At 37.5% G+C, this 22,139-nt stretch overlaps 1 protein-coding gene across 1 annotated transcript in view; it reads right to left on the reverse strand.

Moving 5' to 3' along the window:
* Positions 1-22,139, reverse strand: part of LOC110381517 (mucin-2) — a 48,411-nt gene that overhangs the window by 1,698 nt on the left and 24,574 nt on the right. The window contains exon 2 of the mRNA XM_021341865.3: positions 63-4,958. Coding sequence (XP_021197540.3) covers positions 63-4,958 — 4,896 coding nt within the window. The remainder of the gene's footprint in view (positions 1-62; positions 4,959-22,139) is intronic.

Here is a 22,139-nt window from a genome sequence, read left to right on the forward strand (position 1 = left end):
TACAAGCCGTGCTTCTTTGTCAACTCTATTTTTGAATACATTAAGAACTAGGTGTTTCTTACCTCTGCATTAACAGAAGAGTCATAGGCCGTAGTTTGCTCAGTCGTGATTTCTTCCATCGGTGTAGTCTGCTTCTGTACGTAGGTCTCTCCAGAAGATATTATTCTCTCCGGGGGAATTTCACCAATCTCACCGCCTTTGTGTTTCATCACATTCGTGGTGTACTCATCCTGATCTTGTTCCTCCAAGCTTTTCATCACTTCTTCCAACATACTTTCAAAAGTAGACATGGAGTCAGTGGTGTCGCTTCTGGTAACTTTGCTCTGTTCTACCAAAGCCTCTAGAGTTGGGGGGATTTCAGGAATTTTCTTGACTGATCTAGTGTTAGTTGCTGGAGTTACAGTTAGCAGTATATCATCAAACTCGTTCCTAGCTGTGATTATGTCCAGTTCACTCTCCTTGTCTGATCTACGCTCAGTTGTTGCGACTTTCTGTTCATCTATGATATCATTAGGATTGAATGGTTTAAAGGAATCGCTTGAGATCTTGGGTGACCACTGGTCTGTTTCGGGTTCAGCGTACTTTGGTCTGTTGATGGAAAAGTTAGAATCCTGATCTTCTGTTTCTTCTTCCTTGCTTTCGGGTTTCTTGTTGTATCTCTCGGACAGTCTTGGTCTAGGGCTGTATCTCGTATGAAGTTGGCTTCTGTTGGTAGTGTTGGGTGCTTCGGTCTGTACATCTGGTTTGTCCGTGGGTTTCTCAGTGGGTCTTCGTCCTCTGAATCTGTTCTTTACTTCATAAACACGTTTAGTGCTCGATGACTCAGTCGATGTCGTAGTATAAGAATATGAAGGTCTTCTTCGGCGAAAATGTCCACGTTTAGTAGAACTTTCCGTCGTAGAGGGAGATGTCGCAGATGGTTCTGTGGTAGGTTCCGGTCTGTACACAGGGTGCCTAATTTCTTGTACTTCCGGCCTAGCGTGTACTTGCTTTGTCTTCAAGTCAGCTTCAATTTCATCAATTCTCATTGTTGTTCTTCGTCGGTCGAAAGCTGGTCTATAAGTGACTGGCTGAGCTGGTCTCTTCCTTTCCTTGTTTCTGGAAGATTCTGTTGAAGCTTGGTGATACTGTCGGATGACTCCAGGGCGCACGCGTACTCGGTTGTATGATGGTGTGGTTTGAACAACATTTTCTTCTTCTTCTTCAATTTCCTGGTGCTCCTGGTTTTCGATTTTGATATCTTCATTTTCAGGGGCAGTGGTGGATTCTTCTTGTTTACCAGAGTCATATTCGTGACTGACTGAAAAGCTTACACTTTGTTCGGTCGCAGGGCTAGCGGGTGTGTCAGTAGCATATGAACTAATGTCATATTCTGGTTTCGTTATTGGTGTTGTTTGTTTGACGTAAATGTCTTCTTCTTTTTCGGGACTTGTTTCATCAAAAGCAGAGGCTTCTACTGGCGCAATACTGCTTCGTGACTGGTAGAAGTATTCTTGACGGGTAGATGGCAAATTAGGCACATATGATGTTTCTGTTTGCACAGTGCTTCTCGAAGTAAAGGTTGGCAATGCCGCTTCTTCTTTTGAGTCAACATTTGTGTAGTGTTGGCTTATAGATGCCTTTTCGTTTGTGTAAGCATTTTCAGTATCATTTTCGGTGATAGGTTCTTCGGATTTTTCTGAAGTCTCTTTAGGGGTGGGTTCAGTGATAGCTTCAATATCGACGGTGCTCATACGTTCCATCAAGGTTACTGGATAGTTTTGATGCAAGACGTCTCTCTGATACGCGAGGTCTTCTTCCTTGCTGTTATGAGTTTTAACTCTTCTATCGTAAATATCCTCGTTTTCTGATGGCTTATAGTGGATACGTCCCCTCGTTCGTTGTCTTGAAGATTTTGTTGTACTCTCCGCTGACTCTGATAGTTTTTTGATTGTTTTTTCGGTAGTGATTTTGTTTGGTTCATAACGAGGTCTGGATGGAAGTGGTCGTCGTTCTCGTAAGGGTCGCCTTGTGACTACTACTTTGCTGGTAGACTCGTAAGATTCAGATCGAGGTGTGGTGGTGTATCGGGGACGGCCTCTGTTCCTCTGAGGAGTTCTACGTGTAGTTGTGGTCGTCGTTGTGGTTGAAGATGAAGTAGGACTCACTTCAGCAGATTCATAGTTATTTTGGTATGTGTACTCTTCACCACTGTATTTAGGCGGAGTATCTACTTCAGAAATGGTTGGCACACTGTTAATGTCTACTGATGGACCTGATGGAATGTTTTGGTCCACTGCAGGTTGAGGTTCAACGTTTTGGTTATATTCTGTTTTGTATGTATTTACTTGAGCATCGATTTCTGTGTTGTAGTTGTTGCTAACTGGTGCGGTGTTTTCCACATTATAATTGTTTCCTACTGGAGATGTTACTTCTTGGTTGTAGTTATTTCTAACTGGAGTTGTTACCTCCTGATTGTAGTTATTTCTTACGGGAGTATTAGAATCTTGATTGTAATTGTTACTTACTGGAACATTTACGTCTTGGTTGTAGTTGTTAGTTTGAGGAGCATGGAAATCTTGGTTATAAGTCTGCCTAACTGGGGCGTTAAAGTCTTGCTGATAAGTTTGTTTTACAGGAGCATTGACTTCTTGATTGTAGTTAGTTTTCAAGATTTCTTGCTGATTGTAATTGTTTTGTTTTCCAGCATCTTGGTTGTATATATTTCTTACTGGTGCTGGAGTAACACTATTAGTGTAAACCGGGCTTGGCTGGGTCTTTTCTGTAGTATGTTCCGTTTTAGCAAAATAGTCAGTTGGGTTGAATACAGGGTATTTCAGATTCGGATCAGAATCATGGTGGATTTCTGGGGTGTAGTTTTGTAAATAGCTTGGTGTGGCCTGTTGGCGGTACTTTGGCTTTTGTGTAATTACTTGTTCAGGTTGTTTTTCAGCACTAGTTGGGCTGGCTGGAGTTGGGGATGGGGAAGCCGGCCGTGTTGGAGATGGTGATGAATGTCCTTCTGACGCAGGTGTAGGATAAGGCTGTTTAATATCATCGAAGTAGTTGTGGTAATCTAACGGAGTGCTGAAGTGGAACGCCTGGTTGATAGAGTAAGGATTATGAGTCTCAAGCAGTTGACTCGGATAAGTTGAAGGCGGTTTAGTTGTCGTCGTTGTAGTTGTCGTAGTTGTACGTAATGTGGTCGTATGATCTGGTTTCCTCTGGTAGTACTGATCGGTCTCTGAAGACTTGAAATTATTCTGAGCCTGGTAGTTGCTGTACTCTTGAGAGTTGGGTTGATGTCCCGCGTTGTTTATAAAATATGAACCTGATTTGGGTGGTGCTGTGGCTGTCTCAGGTTGCTTTGGTGGCCTGATTGATGAGACAGTTTGTGGCTCGAAGGAGTAGTAATTCGACTGGTAGTTTGGCACTGGGTTTGGTTTAGGCGCGGCAGTGGTATAGTAGCTGAATGTGGGTTTTTGTGTTACAGGTTTTTCGGGCTTGTAAGGCGGCTGTGTGACTGCGTAATAGTTCTGATTATATCCTGGTTGTGATGGCGCCTGAGGTTGTGATGAGTCACGGATTTGTGAGTTAATGACTACTGATCCCACATGTGGAGATGGGAAAGGAATTTTTGCGAACCCATTTGGAGTGTTGTAGCTCAAGGGTGCAACAAAGAATGGCAATTGTTTTAGTTTCTTGTCGCTGTTCTCTATGTTTGATAGGTAAGGCAGTTCGAATTTGACGAAGTTGTCAGGTGGTGGTAAAGTTGAGGGTCCAATGAAAACCTTGGGTGCATTCAAAGGATTGACTGAGTCTAGCACAGCAATAGTGTCGGCATTCTTTAGAGAAGATAACACGTCTCCCACTTTAACTTGACTGTTCTTACTGACTTCCTTGGTCATGAAAATAGCTAATGGTGGTTGATGTGGCTTCAACTTCTTCGGTTTCGGCGTCGTTGAAGGTTGAGTGGGGAAAGGAGTTGGAATTGTTGAGAATTTTGGCACTTGATCAACGTCTTTCATTTGAGAGAATTCAGAGAAATAGTTTTGACCTGACAGTGGGTCTACTGGCTTAGCACCTGGTCTTTGATAATCGCTGACGAATGTCTGTTTGACAGGATTGGGTCTTGCGCCTCCTTGAGAATACAATTCTGAATTAACCAACTGCGAAGTTGTCAGGGGAGTCCTGAAGTTAAACTGTCCTCTGTTCAACGACTCTAAAGGCACGTACAATAACTGAACTTCCTCTCTCTCGTGTTTGTTCTGCGGCACTGATTCTGGTTTCAATGGTTTATCGATGGTATCAAATTTAATTTTCTGTAGAGACTGAGGTTTCTTGTTAACAAAGCCGAAGGCGTTGCTCACGTTTTCAGCGCGGTATCCATCAACAAGCCGGGGAACTTCCAGTTTAGGTTTTTGATGTTGGCCCAGAAAAGGTTTTGCTTGAGATGGACCAGGTAACGCTTGATTGAAGCTAACTGGGTTAAGAATCGGCTGTGGCCTGGGCTTCTGAGGCTGAACGGTTTCAAATCCGAATGGGGGAGCTACAAATCCTTGACTCAGTGGGAAATTAGGCTGTGACAAACCAAATCGAATGCCTGTCCCGAAGCCTTGGTCAGTCAGATAATTCTGTGGGGCCGATGGCACAGATTGAAGGTACAGCTGTCTGTTTGCTGGAGCATTATAAAAGTTCCTGTGTGGGAAGGCATCTTGGCTGAATCCTGTTGGTCGTGTTAGTCCTGGGAATGGTTCCGTCAGTATTCTAGGTTCTGCAACGGCTTGTCTCTTAATCTGAGGTTGTTGAGGTTGTTCGGGTTCTCTCTCGACGGGGCCGGACAGGGGCACCCAGTCGCTGATGTCTGATGTGTAGGTGCTGATCTGACGAGACCATCTTGACTGGTCCTTCTTGGCTGATGACGTCACAGCCAGGAGTGTCACGAGGCAGGCGAGGCGGTGCACGGTGCGGTGCGCCATCTGAAATCAAAAGAAAAAGGGGATCAGTAAAAAGATTTTATACATGGACAAAACGGATTTTATACATGGTTTATAAGTGTAGTGAGAAATACGATATACATTTTGTTCAACATCTAAACTATTGTCCCAGATATATCTAACGGAAGTGTTGGCGCAGTTGCAAGAGCTGAGGTTGTATCTTGCTTGATGCTGAAAGCAACCGATTTAACGATGAACACTTCAAAAGTGCGATGCCAGTTCTCAATGTGTAAAGACAAACAATATATTTTACTATCGTTCAAAGCAATTTGTACCTACAGGTCAAGTTAGTTGTAACGTCTGGGACTTTACAAACAATAAGTTACATAGACCACTTTGCTACTATTGTGCAATTCTATGAGAAAAATCTTTGAGCAAAACAAACATTAGGCGCTAGTCACTCGATGGTATCTTTTGACATAATTATTTTTATGTAAGGTCGTAATTGAACTAACAAATGTTGTATTTGTTTTGTAAGGATTATCATAAATTAACGTAAGAATTAATTAGGTCAATAGAAATGGTGTAATTAGTTATATTGACTTAATAAAGTTTATAGGTCTAATAATATAAATATAGTTTGTAGCATGTATATTCTGCTGAAAAACTATTTGCTTTTGAATTAGTTGTTTTAAGCTGTGATAACAAAGAAATGCACCTAAATTCACACAGCATTTATGGACCCAGGTAAATATTTTTTCTATATGGAATATTGACCTCTTTCTCATTGACCTACCACGATTACCAAACCCCATTCGAATTCACACGGCCTGTCCATTTACGACCTCCTAATTACGATGTAAGGTTAGACTGTGGCTTGAATATTAGGTCATTTAGCCAACTGGTCATCACACGTAGCATTAGGCCACAAGTTTGATACTCTGTGGCTCATGGCATGTGAATCTGTGGTTACGCAAGAAGATCTGTATTACATATGCTATGGTATGGTGGGTGCTTCGTAACTGTGATGCAACAATAGCCCTTATGTTATCTGATCTATATATGTCATAATGTTTTTTTAATGTTCTAATGTGTTGTTTGTAGAGCGTTGTTTTTGAAGCACTAATATTGAAGAGCGGATCATTTGGAGATGGATTTTAGTAGGGAGTTTGTGCGAGGTAGTCCGTAGGTCTCAGTTGATTGAAATTGTTAGTATAAAAAATAGTCAAAATGGTAGAAGTACTGAAGTTAATTTTCTATGAAAAAACAAACAGATTTCTGTAGATGCGTTTGGCAATGCAGCCAAAGAAATGCTATAATTAAAAAACCTGCATGATTTCAGTGGAAAACCTTGAAAGTAATGCACACACGCACATTTGTGCAACGGCTATGATCTATATACCCTATACGTAGTAATATGCGTAACACCTTATATAACTTCTTTCACAAGAAATGCCTTATTTACGTACATTATGTCAGTATGCAGGTTTATGTTCCAAACAGTTAGTTTTGTAATTATCATAAATTTCAAAATTTGCAAAATTTTATTGTTTTTATATTCAATTTGTTGTATAAGATTCATTAAGTACCTGATTTATTGCATTATACCTACATGATAAATATTATCATTGACTATGTAAGCTCTTTTTCCTTATGTAAGTAGTGAACTTAATTCATCCTCCAACCTCCGAGCCTTTTTCCCAACTATGTTGGGGTCGGCTTCAAGTCTAACCGGATGTAGCTGAGTACCAGTGCTTTACAAGGAGCGACTGCCCTGCCTGACCTCCCCAACCCAGTTACCCGGGCAACCCAATACCTACCCCTTGGTTAGACTGGTGTCAGACTTACAGGCTTTTGACTACCCGTAACGATTGCCAAGGATGTGCAATGACAGCCGGGACCTACAGTTTAACGTGCCATCCGAAACACAGTCATTGGTGTATGAGATATACTTAAAGTGGTAGTGAAGCTTAATTACTTGCCTATTTATATTTTAACAACATTCAGAAAATAAATTAACTGATTGTGTTAAGATAAACAGTTCCTGTAACACATAGATTTCTAATATAATTTCACGACGCAATGAATTAATCTTATATCTTTTTAGTATAAAGTGGAAAGGCTCACTTGATTACTATTGTGGTGCAAATCATAAGAGGTATCTGCATTACATAGTACTTCTACTAAATTGAAGGATTTATGGTAAGTATTCCTTTTTTGCTCTGAAAACTATATAAATACTTTTTAGATACTAATAAAGTGAGTAAGTACCTAAATGAGTAAGGACTTAAACTCCCCCCAGAATACATAGGTAGGTATAGGTAGGGTAGACTGGGTACGGTTGTGCCAGGGTACGGTAGTGACAGTCGCTGTATTGTCGAAAATATAAGGATTAGCGGGGGGCGTGCAAGGGGAAAGACGAGCGCCTTGCACGTCTCAACCTGTGTCACAGTGTTGCGTCATCCGACGCGCAGAGTGTACGTGACCAGGAGCACATTTTGATTTTTGAACGCAAAAAGTAAGTATTTTGATTCATTATTATTTCGTAATTGCTATAACATGTATACTGATAGGGTATTGAGTGTTGTTCATCGATATAAATCAAATAGTAGCAGTGTAATATCAGTGGTTACATTTATTGTAGGTTATTTTGTTTTGACGTGGTGGTGTTTCTTTTATTAAAACGATCTGTGGGTACAGTTGTGACATTTTTACTGGGTACGGTTGTGACATAAGTAAAAGCGGTTGTTTATTGTTTTAGATGCCTAGAATACGCAAACGAAAGACTACAAGAGCACAGTTCAGCTTGAATCAGTATGAAGATGCTTACAAAGAAACTAAACGCGGGACTTCTTTGCGACAAGCTGCGGAAATGCATGATGTTAATCGCATGTCACTATTAAGGTATGTTCGAAAACGCGATAATGCCAGCACGGGCGATAATGAAAACAATAGCATTAGCATGGGGTATGTTGCTCACAATAAAGTATTTTCCGAACAACAAGAGCAGCAGTTGTCAAAATATTTACAGCGTTGCGCGGACATTTATTTCGGACTTACTGCAAAAGAGGTGCGGAAGTTGGCTTTTGAGCTTGCAACTCAATATAACCTAAAGCGACCTGCTACTTGGGCTGAGAATGAGATGGCAGGCGAAGAATGGTTCCGTTCCTTCCTGAATAGAAATCCTTCTCTATCTGTTCGAGTAGCTCAAGCTACAAGCCTTTCAAGGGCAACTAGTTTCAATAAAACAAATGTGGAAGCTTTTTACGACAACTTGCAAGTTGTTATGGATAGACATCCTTACGAGCCACAGGATATCTACAATGTCGACGAAACAGGCGTCACTACGGTCCAAAAACCTGATAAAGTCATTGCAAGACGTGGTACGCGGCAAGTGGGAGCCGTTACTTCTGCTGAACGGGGCACGTTAGTTACGGTAGCTTTTGCAGTGAACGCCTTGGGAAATACCATGCCTCCGTTTTTTATTTTCCCTCGTGTTCGTTACCACGACCACTTTGTGAGGGACGGACCAGTTGGATCTGTTGGAGCTGCAAACCCTTCCGGCTGGATGCAAGATCTATCCTTCTTAGAATTTCTTAAACATTTTAAGAAATTTTGTAATGCTTCACTAACTCACAAAGTGTTACTCGTGCTTGATAATCATTCATCGCACATTCACATTAATACCTTAGATTATTGTAAAGAAAACGGGATCACTTTACTTTCATTTCCCCCACATTGCTCTCACAAGCTTCAGCCTCTCGACCGGTCTGTCTTCGGACCTTTAAAAAAAGCTATTAACACTGCTTGCGATGGATGGATGCGAAGCCACCCTGGTAAAACGATGACAATATATGATATACCAGGTATCATCAAAATTGCTATGCCTCTGGCTCTTACACAGGCGAACATACAGGCTGGTTTTATGAAAACTGGGATCTATCCATACAACCGTAATCTGTTCGGAGATATTGACTTTGCACCCTCTTTCGTAACCGACAGACCAAACCCTGATACTGAAGACAATATTCCTGCAGTACCGTCACCTGGAAGAACTAGACCAAATCCTGACACTGAAAATAATGCTTCTGCAATACCATCTCACACAACAAGCAGAACAGACACTGAAGATATTTCTCCTGCAGCACCATCACCTGTAATAAGCAGACCAATCCCTGACAATCAAGAGGATGCTCCCATAGCACCATTTTTAGTAAATATTGCCAACCTTGACTGTATTCAAGAAGAAAATTTTGTTACTGAGAATTTTGGACCTAATAATAAAAGTCCACCACTTTCACCTTCTATATTAGACAATACACCAAGCCAAAATTTTAGCAATGTTCAACCATCTACTTCTGCCATACCATCAGTTTTTTCTCCTGAAATTGTTCGGCCCTTTCCAAAAGCTTCCCAAAGAAAAACGCGAGGACCTAGAACCAAGAAGTCTACGATTTACACGGACACGCCTGAAAAAGAGGCAGTCAGGCAAGAATATGAAGCAAAAGAAAAACGACTGAAGGCAAAGGGCATCAAAAAAAATCTCAATGAGCCGAAAGGAAAAGGAAAAGGTAAAGCAACGAAAAGGAAACAATCACCGTCAATATCAGATGAAGAAGAATATTTTTGTTTGGTGTGCCTTGGTCCATATTCTGAAAGTAGGCCTGGCGAAAAATGGATTAAATGCCAAGGAAAGTGTAACCTTTGGGCCCATGTAGACTGTACAGATGGTAGTCGGTATTATATTTGTCACAACTGTGATGAGTCGGATTAGATTAGTTGTCAAACTTACTTTTATAAATTTTCACATGCTACATTTCTAAAAAAAATATTTGAGTTCCTGTTTAAAAGATTTTGTTATGTTTTGAGTTTAGTTTCAAAATAGAATAGAGATTAAGTTCTAATGTGATTATGAACATGATTAATATATTATATTTGTTAAGTCCGCTTTAACTAATTTTAAGTGCAGACTGTTATAAATACTTTAAGGTACTTAAATAGTGGGTATAGATGAAGACTGACTGTACTAATGAAGACTACTGATTGTAACCAAAGATCCTATAGTGCCTTATATGTTGTAAGAAATTAAAATGTTCAAAGATTTTATTTCTTTTGTTAGGAAAGTATAATTTAGTTGATTATTATATAAAAATAAATAAATATTTTTTGCAATTAAAGTGTTTTATTGGCATTTTAGAGTATTTTTATCTTATTTTGTGATCATATTACAGTATTTTCATCGTGTCACTATTGACCCCCAGTACTGTCACAACCGCCCTTGGGGTGGGTACGGCTGTGACAATTTACCTTTTTTTTTAAATTTCATTTTATGTACTAACCATTTGATTTAGACATATACTTTCATGTTTATACGTTAAGCAATGAATAAACTTAATTAGAATACATTTTTTTTTCAGATTAATAGCATAAATAAAAAGCTATAGTCAATCATTTGAAAATTGTCGCAACCGTACCCAGTCTACCCTACCCGGAAAATTATTAAAAAATACATAGTTGAAGTATCTTTTCATACTTGCGTTTTTGAGTAGTTATGATCTACGAGTATAAAGCCTTTGCAACACCCTATACCCATAAAGTAAATAACCACTAGAGAGCGCACTCGCCAATTTCTTCTAAGAACACGACTCACCACTGCGGGCGGGGGGACGCGGCATAATCCGCGGCTACTATTGGTCAGTTCACGGTCGCTACTAAAGGATCGTACTGATCATAGCCTTATAGTACGCGCAAAATCACTAACTTTTGGCGAGCGTCGGGGCACTGTATGCGCAGTCAAGTGGTTTTATAGTCTTTGCCTATACCTCATAATTCGATTACAATTTACACTCAATAGCAATGAAAGCAAGTGCGTAATTAGCTAATTATACTGCATCTAAAAGTGAGGTTATATTTTTATGAAGTCTACTTCCTATGGAAATCAGTTGTAATAGTAATTATATTAATTAAGAACTAGCGATTAACTTAATGAAGAAATAACGATTACTTGAGCTTATCTATACTTTAAATTATAAAATTACTTGTCACGTATATTAATTTGCTGTCTAAAAATACGACGGTTTAATCGATTGCGAATAAGTACGCATATAAAAAACGCGCAGACCAATCGTGCCAGTTTGGTAATTCAAGCACCTCAGTAAAAAAGACGGTGATATTATTCACGACGATGCATAAGATCGCTTACATATTTTCTTTTCACGTTTTACATTTAGTACCTAAATAACAACACATCATCATCATCCGCCCCCGCTCCCGCTGCCGCTTGTTACACACACCACACACACACAGGTAATTGAACGTGTCGTATTGTAGATAATGTACTTTCCTCGTCTCAATGCTAATTGGTTACAACATTAAGTTACACGTATCCACAAGAAAGTGCGTCCGTTTATATGTCCGTCTTAAAACAACAAAACTTTTCAACGTACGACCACTTATTTAAAGTTACTTATTGTGAAAGTTGGAGTATGTATTTGTATAGGCCTGTGATTGGTAGATAAACAAAGGCTGTGTACGATTTTGAAAGATAAGCTGTTATATCTTTCTAAAAATTGCTTTACCGTAAATTATTCAGATTAGACTGATAAATCAGCACTCATCGAACGCCAAAACAAAAGACAGCCCCCAAAACGCCCGTCCTTCACCACTTTCTATGAGTTTTTGTTGGGAAGAAGTGGCTCAACAAACTCCCCAGCAACACATTTGTCTGTCTCTATTTGGTTTGAAGAATCAGATTTGTACAAATAAACTAGTTAAGTCTAGTAGTTAGTATATTACTTAGTTATACCAATTGGTTTACCCAGACTATGAGGTAGTAAATATAAACAGTAAGGAAGTTACTGTCGCATCGCAATTTATCTATCGATTGTCGTAATAAATATCGATAAAAAGAAAGCAAATCGATTTAAATGTTAATATTATTTATGAAGAAACGTAAATTGCTTGCTAGTGTAGTCAGCTATATTCATGTCTTGGTATCGACGAGTTTCATATTGCATAGAAATTCAACATTTCATACTGGGAAACTTCATTAAGTAGGTACCTATCTTTATTATATTTTTTAGCTTTTATTTTTTTTGGAAGTCTTTTTGAAAAATGATTATGATCTAAGAAACCATGTATTTTTTCGTAATTTTATCACGTCCATATGCAAAGAGACATTAGGAACTTGTTTTTACCTGAAAGTCAAAGCCAACAGGCGCACGCGTCGATCACATTACAAACATTGTCACCACGATAAGCCCACCATTAATATATTGGTTGTTCAGTGAAAGTTGGCGGTTTCTCATAATGACCGTTTCACCACAACATCGGAGAGGAAAAGCTAACTTTATAGTTTTACTTGCAATACCAATATTACACAGTTAAATAATACTGCATTATTAGTCGAAGTAATAATATGGAAAGAAGATAAATATGAGTAATAAGTGTCATGTTTCTTCGCTTCGTAAGACATAAGTAGTGGTCGATATGTGTTATTATCGATATGCTTATTTTACTGTGTGGACATCACTAATGATATTTCTGTTTGGATATAGTTTACTAAACATGATAGAATTTCAGATGCAGTCCGTCTGAAGATATCTAAGTTTAGTTACAAATAATATAGTATGGAATATATTGTTATATATTAATATATTATGGAAATACTTGTGATTTAGGAAATTAACAAGTTGATTTTAAAGCCTTGATCTAAGTATTTTAATAAAACGGTATTAAAGTAGAAAACGAAATATAAGATACGAATTTTAAAAGCTCATGAATTTGGATGTGACTGAGAAGATAAAGATAGATTTGTCGCCGAATCTTTACTATAATAATTACAGTGTGATAATTGCCAAATAATTGGCTACTCTTTTAATGAAGATTTAACAATGGTGAGATAAACACTATTGTTAGCCCATTGCCTATTAGCCTAACAAAGTATAGAGTGGTCTATTGAAGTTGCTCTATACATTCATAGTTATAATATTATATAATAGACACAATGAAACTGTAGTAATAACATTTAAAATAGTTCAAAATTATTTATTATCTTGTATCAAAATTATATTTAGGGTCTCATGCGGCATGTCTCCTTCTATACTTTTTTATCGACTTCAAAATGGAGTATGTACGTATATCTGCGCAATTATCTCACGTTCGGCTGAAACAATTTTTATGCGGTTTTCAGCACAGTATTTGTTAGACTTAGGAGAAGGTTTGAGGCATTTATTGAAGTCGGATAATTTTTTGTCTAAAGTCCATATTTGTCAGACTCAGTAGAAAGGTTTTAGGATTTTAAAAAAATCTAATTGTCTATCTTTAATCTTTCACACGATCCATTTATTCCGTCGTGGTTGCCCCCTACTCATAGTTCAAAATTAACATTATATCTATGATTTTGAAATTGTTTTAAGATACATAAGTCCACATACATATATTCCGCATACAGTATTGCACTCGCATTGGCATAGAATGCAGTTATTTCCCATTTGTCAACATTGGTTCAGGCAGCGTGGCGTGCAATAGCGAATATTAGATGTTGCACAGTGCATTATCTATGCGTTTTCTTGTACGAATGCATCCGCTTAGTACGTGAGGTGCGATGAAAGTGGACAGCGGGGATTGCATTTGTTAGGAGTAAATATTAATATTGTGGGTCTTTCTTTTGCTGGTAGTGTAAGATTTGAGAGATACTGTTTCTTATATAAAATTTTGGTGATTCGGTCGTTTCCTTATATAAAAGCGTACTTAATAAAAAAGATGTCACGTAGACACTCGCTCTTTGTAAAACACTGGTACTCCAACATAGTTGGGAAAAGGTTAGGCAGATGATGATGATGATGACTTAGTAACAAAGAAGAAATTGTAAAAAATACAGCTTTAGCAGATGTCTAGAACCTAAATTGTTACTATTACTAATTAGACAGTCAAAAAATTGCATAAAAATATGGATTATTTAACAGTTTTACAAAGAAGCACGCATAAATTGCTACTTACGTTGTTTTTTTTTCATAAGAATCGTGTCATCGATTGTACAAGAGACGATGAACTGCGATCATTCATTTGAGCAAACTTTACCGTCACGAGAGCCGCAGTCACGAACACTCAATCGTAGCTCTGAACAAATAAAATATGGATTGCAGACAGGCAATTAAATTCGGAAATCATTTGCTCAAACAACTAGACATCTCCGCAGCTGCAATATTTGATGATAAATACGAAGAAATCGCATAATTTCGACATTAACTACATTAACATTTTTTATGATCCTACTTAGAAAATATTAATCTCTTCGCATACCTTCTTTACATAGCAAAACAGTACTTAATATCTGTAGTAATTTAATATACAAGTCAGTACAGATTATGATCAAATTTTTTCTACAATAAAAAAACAGAATAAACAGGCAATAACACGCGTACACTGCAGGCCAAGTAAATGACATGCGCGGTTGCATATCTCGGGCATAGATGCGTCGCGTGGAACGGAACAAGTATCGTCGTTTACCCACTTTTGTGCGTTCGGTTTTACGTAATTCTATACTAAATTATTTTTTTTATTATTTAATGTTTTTGCGTAAATGGTGCCGTTATGACATTATTTGTCTGTCTTATTGAGTTTAATTGGCATTGCGAGGTAATTTACATGCAAGAGTAGCTTACGATATGTTTTATTGTCTGTGACGACATTAATTTAATTTATTCATGTCTGAAACGAATTTTGTTTGGTATTGCAGATTTTTTGAAGTGCAAATGTTGCGTGGTTTGCAAAATCTGTTAGAACGATTTCAATTTTTATTTATTAACGATTAGATCAACCATGTCAGAATCTAATCAGGTAATATTCTGGAAGATAATTTAAAATACCACTCGAAAATGACGAAAGTTTCCAATTACCGTCAAAACTGACATTTCCATGATCTCTCTTACATAAATTTCCCACAGTAAATATGACAACAACACACGTTATATTATTTGCATGAAATTTTCCACGAATATTGCACTATCGGCCGGAACTATAGACTCTTCTGACCTATATTACGCCACCTGTTCACTATTGCTAACAATGGCCGACAATCTGTAGACCGTCGGACTGTCGTACAGAACTCTCTTTGTTTGCTATAATTTGCCGTAGTGAAAGTGTCTTGTTAGTTTTAGACTGTGGTACTTTTTTTTGGCGGACAGTGTAACGTTGTAGAGAACGGTAAATGCATGGTTTAAATTACTTTATATAGCGTTATGTAATGGCTAAATAAGTGTATTATTGTCGGTTGTATTGTTATGTTGTGTGTCTTTTCTTTATCACGATGACAGATGAAAGTGTTACCTATTACCTACCATGATAGTAGCTAACTAGACTTACTATGCAATTGGTCAATTATAATGTTATTTGTGCCAAAAGGGTTATGTTTATTTAAATCTAACTTAAGTCGTCTTGAGTGATTTGTTGATGACAATTGAGCATATTTCGTTCAAGACTAACAGCTTCCCTTTGAAGACCTAATTGGAAAATGATAGATAGATAAAACTAAAACCTTGAGCATGATTCACAGTCGTTTAACAAGTCAATCAAATTCTGCGAATTGCCAGTTTCTAGTTTTCATAAACCTAGGTTTTGTTATAAATCCCTGATTATGATGATATCCCATGTTGCGGGAAAAACAATAAAAGTATATGGACCAAAAAACCAGCTGATAATAAATCTAAGCATGAGACTAGTAGAGATAGAGCAGATTTCAAAAACCAATCATTTTCTGGCCCAGTGAATCAATGTCAATCCTACCTCTAGTAAGAAAACCCACAGATAGATACTTTATAGCAATCCACCGTAAGACAGTACAGAGATTATAGGTTCGAGTTACCGTCATCGTCATTGGAGCCCGAACTTCCTACATTGTTAGCTGATGCCATTCATAAACAGACGGCTCAGCCGATACTAAGTGGCTGATTGTATCACTGGTATGGAGAAAACCAGGCTAGAGTGGAGAAATGTTGGATAGAAATACGGTCCCAAAAAGAATGTTAAGAGACAGTCAAACATTAAGAAGAATGGAAGTCGGTTCAAAATGAGGAGCCTGATTTCTGATAAATAACAAATATACATATAGGTACACTTCCCTGCCGATTTCGGCTATGGTGACTGCTTTCAGTTATCATTGAGAGAAGAGCTAGGATGATCAGCTGCAGTACCTTATTTTATGTGTAAACGTGCTCGAGCATTGGCTGCACGTGAGGATACCGTCCACGTAGTTATAATGGATGGCTGCTGGTGTTTTAGCCTTGAAATGACAAATATTGTTGAAGACACAAAACAGCACTAAAACATTTTGCTACATATCAATATTTGAGTGGATCCTAAAGGTGTGTGCATTCTCAAACAGCTATACTTAGAAAGTAAGCTGAAGCTAAGAATGGAAATTATAACACACTTAGCTTTTAATAGGAATCCTATATAACTAGTGACCGCATCAGATCCCTATCTGGAGCAAGTTATTTTTAATCGTTGATAATTGTTAATGTTTGCGCACCGACGAACACACTTCTGATATAATGATTACCTTAGCTGTATCGTAACTGCGGTTCTATGGTCTCTTATGTATATAATATCGTGGTATGTTCTACTTCGTTCGTACCGCGACTAATGACAGATTCAGACGTGAGTATGGATGTCAAGCGGTCGACGCTTGAAATATTAGGATGCTCAAAAATAATTGAAGGATGCTGAAGAGAGGAATTGTCTATAGAATACAATTTTGTTGCACTAATGTAATAAAAATAGACCATTATAAGAATAAAAATATATATTTTATATTCGAGAAACGGATGTGAAAGATGTAACTGGTGTTGATGAAGAAATAAAAGTCCTTGCTTGCTATGAATGCAATTTTTAAGCAATATATATGCAGTATGCAATCATGTCAAAATATTTTTATTTGAAGTTAATTAAATTCTTACAACATATCACTCGTATGAAGTAAATCATAAATCGGATCGATCATTAACACACTACAAATTGACAAACTTAAAGCAATAGGAGCAAAGTTAGTCAATACTACAGGACATATTTAGTAATAGTAAATATTATTGGTATCATAGTATCAGTATCTACACAAATGTCATATGGTCGGGTCTATAAATCAACTGGAGAATGTTTGGCTCTGTTAAGTACAAGGCCTTTGTTAATCGTTTCAGTTAAATCAGAATCTTAATCGTTGTCGTTAGATATAAGACCTTTATTGATAAGCTACTGTATAATTAGTACGTCATAAACTACTTCATTAATAGCTCTTTGAATATATTCATGAAGGAGTACCTACTATAGTGGGAATTAAGTTTAATTTTACGTGACTGGAAAATATCATAAGTTTATAAAACAAGCCAGTTTTCGTTGCTGTGATATCTTCTCTTCGTATGTTACCATCAACCAAACTATTTAGTTGACAACATCCATTGATTTTACGAACATTATCAGTACGTCTCTTCCCTCCAAAATTATACCATTAATCTTTAATCAGATCTATAGATCGCCCAAGACCTTACTCAGCAAATACAACAGCCTTATTCAATTCTAAGGCTAAAACAGTATCTCCTATAATATTCAGAATATAAACTGAAATCACGGCTCCACAATCTAAATAGAAACTAGGCCGTAGCGACAGGTCCAGCCAGCAGTCACGTTTGTGCACCAAGGAGTAACGAAAAATGAGAGGAGATGCCAGAATGTAGGTAGGTCAGGCGCCTTCTTGTAGGTCAAATAAATACATACCGTGGGCATTACCAAAACGATCTGTTACGAGGCGTTCAGGTTCTTCAAAACATCCGTCAACGATTTTTGCTATTACAAAAATTATCGGGTCCAAATAAGGCGTATAAGGGCGAAGACAGTAACGTTCCTCGTCCCCCGAACACCCGCATTTAGGCGCGCTACTTTCTGAAGAGATTTTCGTTTATGGCACCTCCGCTAGTCATTTTGTTCTCCATGGTTGTGAACTAACTTAGTACCGGCTAGTGTATTTGCATGGCGGATATCAAACCTGTAGCTAGCTAGGTGTAAAATTAGTTTTACTCATAACTTTGTAGGTATGTCAATGTGTCTCCACTTCCTGTTGGAAGAATTTTATGATCTTGATTTGTACCACTTTCTTTTGAATTTGGAGGTATTTGTAATTTACCTTTACCTACATATTTATCAGGTACCTACTTCTTCTTTTAAAAGTTACTGCGCACACTGTGCTGCATAACGAAATACAGTTTCAAAGAATATAGATTTCTTGCAATATTTTTTGAAACCAGAAAAGTTGCTAAGTAACGGTGACTTCAATAACGTCTCGTTTAGGAAAGAACCATTACGTATTCCGAAGCTTTCATAGATCAATACAATTTTCTTCATAACATGAGAGGAACAGAACATAGCCTCCAGGTTTGTTCACCGACATTCTATTGAATAACTAGCCATGAGCCAAAAAAGGATTCAAGTTTAGCCAGTAGCTATGCATACCGGGGTAAGTTTCGAGTCCTTCAAATAATCGCCATAACTTCACAAATATCTATAGTAAAATTATGGATCAAGCGTTTGCAAAAATCCTTAGCTTTAATGTATGTTGTATCCATTTCAGCCTCGCAGGATGTTGTATTACTCTCATGCATATGCACATGCAGAAAAGGTCCCGCCCCTATGCATATGCATAAAAAAGAGACAGTTGCCATCCAAAAATAACTACCGTAACTAAAGTAATATTCCTCTTTTTACCCTCAACGTAACAGCTTACGCATTTACTATCATTTTAACGACTTGGCCGGTCATTGCAGGCGATTTTTCTGCTTACTGAACACGCTATAATTGGATTATTAGTTAATTGCTTATACAATCGATTTAATTGATTAACGGGTTTTATTATTGTGTAATGTAATGAGTATCAATTTGTAAGTTTAAGTTGTTGAGTTCTGCTGGCCTGCTTTTCAAGTAGGCAGATGCAAATTAGTAACATTGTAAGTAAAATGTACAACTGGAAAAGTCACAACATATCGCTTCGTGTCCATTTCGCAATGTCAGTCTCGAATCATTTTCCGAGTGTCTAATATAAGCTTCTTATGAAGAAGGAAACACTTTGATGTAATCCTCCTATCAATGTCATGTCTGAACAATAAAATGACGTGTGACTTACGCTACGTATAACTCAAGAATGGTTTAAGCGTATAAGCTGAAAATTATGAGGGGAGATAGCTTAGACCCGGGAGGACATATGATATCCGGCTACGGGAGCTAGTTTATAAATATTAATAAAGTATAGTATGTTACATTAGAAAACCGTCCGTGGTTGATGTCAATACCAGGAAAAATATTTCCAAAAACCGCCTGTACTAACAATTCATCAAGCAATTTATTCTGCTTATTAATTTATTTTCACTTCGCTACTACACCATTAATCAGTCTGCAATTGGTTTTGATATGTTCGTCTGCTTCCAAAGCTATGGAATTTTCAACTTTATGATCTAAGTTGTAAGATCCAAGTTGGTTTGTTTGTGTTAGGTTAGCGGAGCGTAGTGATTCTTCCGGCTAAGTAGAGCGTTATACTATGTTCAGTATGTGGTGATCGCTGAACATCTTCTATTCTATTTTTGTAGTTTTCTTGCAATTGCATTTTTATGTTTTTATTGGTACTTTCTATATTTTGGAAACGGATTTTTGGACAACAGAAACAGTTTTTGCCTTGAAAGATCTTCGTGACTCCTGTACAGGTGTACTGGATATAATCTTAATTAATATAATTTAGAGGAAATATTTTTAAGTTTGTTTGTAACGGTAAAGGTTCCGAAACTACTGAACCGATTCGAAAAATTTGATCTAAATCTGTTGGAAAGCTACACTCTTCCCGAGTAACACAGGCTATATTTTATTCTGGTATAGACAGTCTTAAGCGTGAAAACGGCTAGTATTCTGTAGTTGTGAACTGAAAAATAAAAAAGTTGCAACAGTATAATGTCTTACTAGAAAGTAAAGAAATAAAACAGTTATTTTCCGCCAAGATATAAAATGTCTTGCGCGAAAACGGTTTCCTTCATATGATGATTACCAGCCTGTACCACTAAGATAAGCTTTGTAGCTTAATCTCACTTACATAATAAATTGAAACTTATTTGTCACTGACAAAATCGCAACGAAAGTCTTGTATAATATTCACTAAGGAAGAAATTACGACCACATCCATAAAACGCAAATAAACTCAATGTGTCCACATTTAGAAAACAACTTTAAATGTAACGACAGAAAACACTATTTTCAATCTTATGTGTAAGAAGATAAGGATCATAACACGTGACTCTCAATTTTCCATAGATAGCCTTATGAGGTATGCGGCTAGTTTCACAAAAAATGAGTGAAATGACAGGAAGAGTGGCCGGTCCAGTTGGAGCCGGACAAAACTGGTTGGCTACTGGTCATAACTGGTTCGAACCAGTTTCTATGTAAAGCGTAACTAATGCACCGACTCATAGCCCGTGAGTGTGCACATGCACTAGTTAGTTTTTAAGTGTTAAAAACGTTAATTGCGTGAAAACAAGCCCAGATGGTTTGTAACATGATAAATATTAAAACATGACCCAATATGGCGGAATTAAATTAAACCAACCGAAACTAATCAGAAAGAAAGAATAGTTTAAAAAGAATCCGAGCTTATTACAAGTTCAAGTGAGCCAAATTCCAGTGTGAAAGCGAAAAGCCACCAATGTTTTAATCTTGGTAAAACTACGTCAATTTAGTTGTTCAAAATTACCTTGTGGAATAAACTTATCAGGAGTGAGCTCAAGATATGCTCCTCTGATAGCTGACAAATTCGGAGTTCCTTAATATTTCTGATCATGTTTGAGTGTGGATAGACTTCACGAAGCAGTTCAGTCACGTTTTACAAGCCCTTGTTTCATCTCTTTCCAAAAAATTACTCTCTGAAACGGTACATTTGCAGTAGTTCCTCCAAGGTGAGATTTAAGCTCAGGGCTGTAATGCTTTACCTAATACAGACCTATAATAATTTTAATGTAAAATAATTAATATTAACAAGTAAAATGCGAGTGATTACGCATATGTTAACTGGTGGGATGCTGCAGGTTTCCAGCGGAAACGAGAGTAGATTGCCTCGACCAAACACGTGAATACCGGTACGAGACACCCACTTTCCTCGTCCCCTCGCTTTCTCAGGAAACACCATGTATTTAAGCCATTGTCAGTTGAGACGAAAATACTTTATAGTAATTAATAATTTCACGAAAGTCCCACAAACCTTCTTACTAAAGTGTTTAGGGTTGCCTAGGTAACTGGGTTGAGGAGGTCAGATAGGTAAGTAGTCGCTCCTTGTAAAACACTGGTATTCAGCTGCATCCGACTCCTGCATAGTTGAGAAAAGGCTAGGTAGATGATTCATAATTTCGCAAATCATTGAAAAAAGTGTGTCAGGCTGTTGTTGTTTGAGGCCGAGGAAATTTTTCGAAGATAGAGGTTTGCATGATTGGCGTGAAATTGGTAATTAATGAAGCAACAGGTTTTGCGTCTTCATGAACTCAGATAGAAATGGTTGTTTTTAACCAGTTCCCATAATTTCTTTTACTTTCCCTTGATACCTATTATGTCCTTCTTCTGTTTGCAAATTCCACACTTCAAAATTGGGTACAGAAACCAAAATATTATCTTCTATTTTAGACAAATTACTATAAAGACCGTTTAGCTTATTTTAGGTGCAACTCACAAATACCAAGCTTCACTATAGGAATTGTATACCTTGTAAGTATATTATGTTATCCAACTTGAAACTTAGAAAGCCAAGTGGGTACTGTTACCGATCCAAATGTTTGCCCATAGTTTGCTTCCTACCTATTCATAGCAGGCTGACATTTAGTTAAATTGCAGGGTGTTTGTAGGTAAAGTTGCATCGGGTTTTGCACTGGTGCTTCCTAGTAAATGTTATGTATTGTTTTTATTGTCATATTATAGGAAATAGTGTTCTTTTTAATGAGGGACTTTAATATATTGCCATCATTTTTATCAGCACTGACAAAGTTTTACATACTTGCTTTGGTAATCACAGCTAGGTTTATGTCGTTTCTAACGACTACATAGGTACACTTAAAATTAAATAAATATTATAAGGTACCTACTGATTCAGAAGCCTTAAATGAAGCATGGTGAAAATTACCAAATATTGGAAAAAAGGCCATATAAGCTTTCTCG

This window comes from Helicoverpa armigera, chromosome 24, assembly GCF_030705265.1.
Source record: "Helicoverpa armigera isolate CAAS_96S chromosome 24, ASM3070526v1, whole genome shotgun sequence".
Taxonomy (NCBI): domain Eukaryota; kingdom Metazoa; phylum Arthropoda; class Insecta; order Lepidoptera; family Noctuidae; genus Helicoverpa; species Helicoverpa armigera.